Here is an 8,061-nt window from a genome sequence, read left to right as displayed (position 1 = left end):
CCCTAGTCAGATCGCCCAAGTGTTGCGTTGCCATAACTTAACAATGAAACAAACTCTTTCCGTAAGGAACAAGAAATTGATCTAAAGTTGATTGTCTTACTCTTTTAATCAAAATTTTTCTCAAATGCGATAGCGCATTGTCGTTTTCTATTGCCACTATGACTTTTTCTTTCTTCGATACCATATTGATTAAATATATAAATCACAAAACTGAAAAAAAGAAGTATAGCACAAACACTCGGAAAAGCAATGCTTAACTCGCGCATGCCTAACACCAACTAAAATTTGACACAATATACCGTTACGTTCGTTATCCAAATTTTGTTCGTTATCTGAGACAAAATTTTTGCAAAATAAAAGTTCGTTAACCGATTTGGTCGTTAACCAGGACGTTTGTTAAACAGGGTTCCACTGTAATTTGTATTCAATATTATATTTAATTTTATATTGTATGTTAATTTTACGAATAATATGTATAAGTTTAAAAATCTGTCATTAGTTAATATATTAACTAAAAAAATAATAATAATAATAATACACTAATACACATGCACACACACAACTCTTATTATTTAATTTTTTTTGTCTTGTTTTGTCTGCTATGTCTTCACTCTGGTCCAGCAACCAGTGTCAACCAAGTATAACTCACTAAAACTAACATAATAATAATATAAGGACTATAAGAAGACATTGGTTTCTTAAAAAAAATTATTTTTGAAATAAGAAGTTTTTTGGTTTTTTTCAGGTGTTAGCTTTTAATCTATTTGTTTAATTTTCATTTAGTGAATGAACTAGAATAATTTTAACAATTATTTTGATGGATTGATACTTTTTTATAGATAAAAACAGATGATTTTACCATAAAAGAAGAGGAAAATGAAGATAATCAAAATATTATTGATAGTAAATATTTGAATTCAGATGTTCATAATTCTCTAAATAACATATCAAGAGAAAAAGACGAGGTAAGTATTGTAAAAGATTATTGTTATATTTTACTAGTAGTATTAAAAACATTTTAGTAAAATTGATGAATTAATTTATTTTCGTTGAACACTGATTTTATTTTTTTAATTGTTTAACATTAGAAGCTAGTTTGGTTTTTTTTTCCTCTCTTTTAAATTGCATTTTATCAATCAATTTTAAAGTTAGCATTCTTTTACAAGAGTTACTATTACTACATAAATTGTTTACAAAGTAAAATAAATGCTTGCTTGTATAAAATACAAGTAATCATTTGTTTTATAAAATAATTAGTCACACAAAAAGAAAATGCAACTGCATATGTTACTTCTAGTTTTTATTAATCTATTTGGTTCAAAAAGTTATGCTAATGTAATTCAGAATTATTTCAGTTTAATCCTATTTCTGTTTAGTTTTGCTTGAAGCTAACAATGCCCTATTTGATTTACAAACATTAAAAGTGATCGCTTTTTTCAAACCATATTTAATATTATAAGTGCAATATTTATTTAAATACAGTTTTTATTTAAAACTATTAATTTATAATAATACAAAAATAGTTAAAACAGGATAAATAATTCTCCACAAGAATATAGATTTTAAATGATAGTATAAAATATTAATTTTAAACTTAGAAAAAGTTTGAGTTTATTAAATCTAATATTTCAAAATTCATACATATAAGAAGCAATGATAATTTTAAAAGTATAAAATTGCCACTTACTTAAATCTTACATAAAATGTTACAACCATTAGTATTACTTTTTATTATAATTTCAATCATTCATAAACATCATTTGACTAAAATGCTTTTACTCAGTGAGATGAGGTGAACAAAAAAATTTATTTAAGTATTTCAGTGATGACTAAACTACATATCTGAAGTGAAATTTCAGAATATGGATGTTGTTTATTTGAACATTTATCTTCTGAAGTTTTGATTTAAAAAAAATGAATGTTTAATTTTAAATCCAAAAACAACTTGAATAAGTTGTTTCTTAATTATTTTTTTGTTCCTGAACAAAACATACAAAGAATTCTTCTTCATTTAGCTTCTTGTTTGGATTTGTATTTAATTATTATATAGTGCTGTTTTTCCCAAACTTATCACAATGAAAACACAGCACTATCAGGTTGCTGAAATAATTATTTAATTCAAAGAATTATCATAAGCATTAAAAATGCAATAGTTTTAATATGATAAAGTAGCTGTGGAAATTTTAGCAAAAAATCTGTTTTATTACTTCCCGGAATGTTATATAACTGAGGGAATGTATGGCAATTAATGAAAAATTGACTTTTGAAATTTTTACATTTTTGGTCTCAGGACTTCAAAACATTCAGAAGTGCAAAATAACATTGTGGGTTTTTTCTGTATGTATAGATTTGTTTGTTTGTTTGTTTGTGTGTGTGGTGTGCATGATTTTGTTTATCCACTTTGAAGCTTAATAACTCCTGTGCCTTTTGCCAAAAATTTCTGAAGTTTTGCTTAAAGGTTTGTATATTAGGGGCATTGATACTATTAAATTTTGGTGGTTAAAGGTCTAGACTCTCTATAGAGTCATGAGTCATATCTCAAGTGGTGCTGGACTTAATGGCGATTTTATTCATTATTAGCATTTACAATTTCTTTAAGAAAAAACACTCATCTCTATCTTCAAAATTAAGTTTTTGCCATTTTATAACAATTAATAATATAAAAAAGCTTTTTAATAAAATCTGAGATAGTTCCATACACAGTTTTAAACATTTTGCTATGAAAGTTATTCAGCTTGTTGCTGATTTTTTTTTAACATGTAATTAAAATTTGCTGGTGTAGAAAAATATATATTTGTTTTCAATTATACTTTACATATAATATTAATGTAAGATCTTTTAAGTTAATACAGTTATACTACAAAGAACATGTCCCTGAAGTCTACATGATAACTTTTTTACCAAAAATACAGGTGATTCAAAAGTCACAGAAATTTTAAAAAATTAATAACTCACTTAACCAAATCATCTTACTGTAAATAGTTATTTACAGTAAGATGATGCAGTTTTTACAGAAATGCTTAAAAAAAGAAACAGGATTTTTTGTCATAAAAATTTTAGTACCAAAATAGTTATTTCTTGCCATAGATTGCACTTGATAAGATTACATAATTTGTGAAGTTGTTACTAGAACTTACACTAAGAACATTTTTATTTTTTTACTTTATACTTTAACAAATTGACATATGATTTGTTTTTTATGGTGCCATCTATGGCAAGAAATATAACTATTTTGGTACTAAAATTTTTATTACACCTAAAAAAATCCTATTTTTTTCTAACAAGTTCTGTGAAAACCACCTCAACTTACTTTAAATAGTTTGTGAGTTATTAATTTTTTAAAATTTCTGTGACTTTTTGAATCACCCAACAGGGTGATTCAAAAAGTCACCCAACTAATCACCCAACAGGGTGATTCAAAAAGTCACAGAAATTTAAATTATAGACTAATCTTTAATAATACTTTATTTCTTTTGATTCTGATGAAACCGTGTTGTAGTTTACTTTGCTTTATACAGACACACTAAAGTGACTTTTTTCAAAACACTTGGCAGATTATTCATCTCTTTATTCAGTTGGGACACTATTTACAAGTCGTGTTTCAGGCATAGTCCCTCTTCAGCCGACTAAACATTAAAATCAAACATGAAAAAATTTACATATACATACACAAATAAAACATTCCATAGATATAACACATTTAAAAAAAACATACCCTAAAAGTACAGATTACAAACATACAGACGGTGTACATAATGGACTGCATCATATTCCATAGATCAAATGAATAATGAACAGATTGACAAGTCTCAAACCGGACTGCTTGACAACAGGACTTTTAAATTTGATGGTCTTATTTGTTAAATATGCATTAAATTATATTTATTAAGTTTTTTTCTTTTTCAAACCCAGTATCTTAAAAAATAGAGTATGCCAGTTACTTAAAGCTGTATAGTAAATATATTGGATCCTTGAGAATAGATAGAAATACTTGAAAAGGCTTAGTTATGCAACTTTCATATTACATTTCAACAGTTTTAAAGGTGATTTATTAATTTCATGAATTTCCAGAAATTTCATTTCACTAAAAAATATAATTATTTTACAAGAATTTTTAATATTTTATATAACCCACATTAATAATGTCCTTACATAATTATCTTTTAACTTTATTGTAAATTTTAAAAACTATAAAACACTATTGTGATAGTGCTAGATGATTTATCAATATGTAATAACTAACCAGAGACACAGTATATAAATATAATGAAATATTCATGTCTTATGAAGATATGAATAATTTTAATATAAAATAACTATAACATATATATACTCAGTAGAAAAAAATGAATATATTTTTTTGTTTATATTTCATAATACAAGAAATTTTTCTTGTATTATCACTTTTGAATTTATACAAAATTAAATTATTACAAAATTAAAACAGTGAGTTAAAATTAAATCAAGATTTAAAAAAAAAGAAAAAAACAAAAATAAAATTAAAACATTTCAAAAACATTTTTAGCTTTTAAAATGTTATAATATATATTTTTTAGATTATAAAAAATTAATTCTACAACTTCTTTAAAGGGGCGATGTTTTTTGATTATTTGTTTTATAAAATGTTATTAGTAAAAAAAAATATTTTAATTATTTAAGTTTTTAATTTTATATAAATTTAGAAGTACTATGCATGATGTATGAAAAAAGGCTTATGTATTGTCTTATTATGCATTTGTATTTATTAAATTTAAAGTTTCAAATTATTTTATTTGCACTCATATTATTTTTTTATATTTTATTTATTTAAATTGTGTCATTAGATATTGTGTGTAATCTTATCTTATTAATTTTGCTTACAGATTAATAATATAATTATTTAAATATTTATTTATTTAATTATGCACTTTATTAAAGTTAAAATTAAAAATACTAATGCTTTTTATTCGGCATTATTATTAGTTATGACATGTTTTTTATATACTGAAAATTTTTTAAAATATAGAATTAAAAAGATGATAATATATGTTAAATTTAATTTTTTATTATAAAAATTGTGTTTCTGCAGAGAAATTAATTTCTTAAATTTGCTGTGAACGTAGAAGAAAAGTTTATTATCTGTTCTTTTAAAATTAACTGTTGCATCCATACTTACTATATTGCTTGCTATATATATAAATACTTTTTTGTTTGTTTTTGTATTATGCATGTAATTATCAGCTATATGCATTATTCTGATGCTTTTAATCTTGGAATTGTAAGTTCATGAATCAAATAAAGCCTCTAGTATTTTTGCTTTGCTTTACTTCTTTATATATCTGTACATGTGGTGGTGATGCTGCTTTTCATTCTTTCGAATTCTATATTTTAATAAGCTTGTATTGCTAGAGAATTTTCTTTGCTTATTATATCTGCATGATGTATTTTCTTGCATGGATACACCTCTATTCTTTAATTTGCAAATGCACTTCGTTAGTTTTATATGAATGTGTGGTGTGTGTATGTTCATATATTAGCATAAACATCATTTAGTAATTTGTTAATGCTTACAGGATGATAACAATAATGGAAGTTCTCCAAAAGATAATAAGGCCACCTTAGATCCCCTTCAACTTAGAAGAATCCAGAGTGCATCATCACATGTAAGATCATGTGCGAGGTACACCGTAAGCATTAAAAAGCCTCTAAAAACTGAACATGGAAAAATAATTGCTACAAAACCTGTCAATAAATCTATTCTGTCAAAACAAAGTGAACTTGAATTACGCCCTCGTTCATCACGTTTGAGCCCTGGAATGGCATCCAGAAGACACGGCGAAACTGCTAGAGAGAGACTTTTTAGGAGTTTAAAAGGATTAAAAAAGAATTCCGAACTTCGTCGTAACAGTCTCTTAAGAATGAAGGCGAGGACTTTGGGAGATATTGGAAATACAAAACATGATGATAAAAAAGATGTAGCTAAATGTATTAAACTAGATAAATCAGAAGATGGGGTACCAAAAAAGATGAATACAAATGAAAACAATAATATATTAGATAATGGAAAAGCTCTTCAAGGAACCTGTGCTCCAGTTGATAAAGTTTTAAAGGGAGACACAACTGGTCCTGGAGATAAACCACCTTCGCAACAGAAATTTACTATTCCGCTTCGTAATAATGCAAATTTGCGCAAACCAAAATATGTTGTACGGCCTGCACCAATTATTGAAGAGAGCGCTGAAGAAAAGCAAAAATTATCTAGGACAGGTACAATTAATTTAGCTTTAGAGAAGGAAGTGATGTTTCCAGTGTTTTGTTATTTAACATCAGCAGATCTTTATACATGTCAGCTTGTATGTAAAACGTGGAACCGTTGGTCTATCGATCCTAGATTGTGGACTCATATGGATTTAACAAGAAGGAAAATAACCGCCAATGTTTTAATAGGTATTGTTCGACGTCAACCCATATCTTTGAATCTGAGCTGGACTAATGTGTCACGTAGACAAATAGCTTGGCTGATTGCTCGTCTTCCCCAAATGAAAGAATTGATTCTCAGTGGTTGTTCTTCTGCTGCCGTGTCAGCCTTGTGTACATGTAATTGTCCTCTTATTCGTTGCTTGGATCTGAGTTGGGTCGAAGGACTGACTGATTCAGTGATAAGAGATCTTCTTTCTCCTCCTCCTGACTCGAGGCCAGGATTTGTAGAAACAAAAACTCGTTTAAGACAGTTGGTCGAAGTTCGTTTAGCTGGAGCAGATATATCTGATGTTTCTGTACGTCTTCTTGCACATCATTTACCTTCTCTTTCTCGTTTAGATTTCAGTCATTGTCACAAAGTGACAGATATGGGAATAGCTGTTCTCGGTGCAGCAAAATCTTCACGTTTAATGGTTTTAGATGTTTCTTCGTGTTCAAATATTACAGATACGAGTCTGGAGGCATTGAAACGATGTACTAATTTGACTTGTTTAGATATGCGAGACTGTATGCAGGTTACTGAGGCAGCCTGTCAGAAATTTATTTCTCAAAGTCGTCAGATGCTTGTATTCCGAGAAGGAAAATTATTACAGAGACATAACTGAAGTGATTCCTTGTAAAACAAAAATGTAGTCCCCTACAATGGTATTTTTCTCAAAAATACATTTCCAAAATACTTACAAAGAGACAGTAACATACTGCCACATAAATGATATTCTGCTAAATAAATTTTAAAAACTTAGAAATTATATGGTAAGGTTTACTACATTGGATAAAATGAGTTCATTATCAATGTGTAATTTTCATTTCGTTGGAAGTTGTATAATCTCTGAAATGTCTTCATGATTGTTTTTGTAGTCTTTCATAAACACAATTGAGACCTTGCTGGTGTTGTACAGTTTAATCAAACTCACAATCAGTGATTATTGTTTATTGCCTTGTATTTATAATAAGAAAAATTCATGATAGAAATGTATTTAGGTGTACTTATTTTTCTTAAAATGTTTAACTTTTAATATGTGCAAACTTTTAAGCACTGTTTGTTGCATTCACAGCAACAAAATGTATGTTATATAGTAAAACTTGTATGAATAAGTCCGGCTTTCAGATTGCTATAGTCATTGTTTAAAGATTTTTTTACAGTTATATCGTTTATAAATTATATCAAAATAATCATCATAATTTTTTTCAATTGAATTATTGTCGTGTACGCTTTAACAAGAAAAAATTGTGATGAAGTAAAGAAAACACTTCCATTGCTTTTTTCTAAATCAGATTTTCGGGAAGGAAAGGAGCACAGTAACAAAGTTTTACATAACAAAAGAATATTTTTCGGATTGGTTTGTTCGTTGGTTTAACAGTTATTTTCTTATCTTAGGATACCGTGTTTAAATGGCTGAATTGAGTCGATACCGACAATTACAAGAAGCATTTTTAATAAAAAAAATATATATATTAAAATTATAACTTTTGAATAAAACGCGAAAAGTTTTTATGTATAAAGTACTTCAATATTTCGGTGATTTCTGATATCTAAATAAAAAATAAAAAGTAATGTTATATTTATTTCTGCTGATCAATATATATATATATATATATATC

The 8,061-nt window shown here is 26.9% G+C and overlaps 1 protein-coding gene across 1 annotated transcript; it reads left to right on the top strand.

The window, feature by feature from the left end:
- The first annotated feature begins 821 nt into the window (after positions 1-821).
- On the top strand, positions 822-8,053 carry LOC111640563 (lysine-specific demethylase 2B-like). Its single transcript, XM_023386588.1, has 2 exons — positions 822-965; positions 5,553-8,053. Exon 2 carries the CDS (start codon positions 5,796-5,798, stop codon positions 7,062-7,064), a length of 1,269 nt encoding a protein of 422 aa, XP_023242356.1. The 5' UTR covers positions 822-965; positions 5,553-5,795; the 3' UTR covers positions 7,065-8,053.
- Positions 8,054-8,061: the final 8 nt, after the last annotated feature.

Source organism: Centruroides sculpturatus, unplaced genomic scaffold (assembly GCF_000671375.1).
Source record: "Centruroides sculpturatus isolate CEXI.00-Female unplaced genomic scaffold, Cexi_2.0 scaffold1457, whole genome shotgun sequence".
NCBI lineage: Eukaryota > Metazoa > Arthropoda > Arachnida > Scorpiones > Buthidae > Centruroides > Centruroides sculpturatus.
This window is presented reverse-complemented; position numbering and strand designations above follow the sequence as displayed.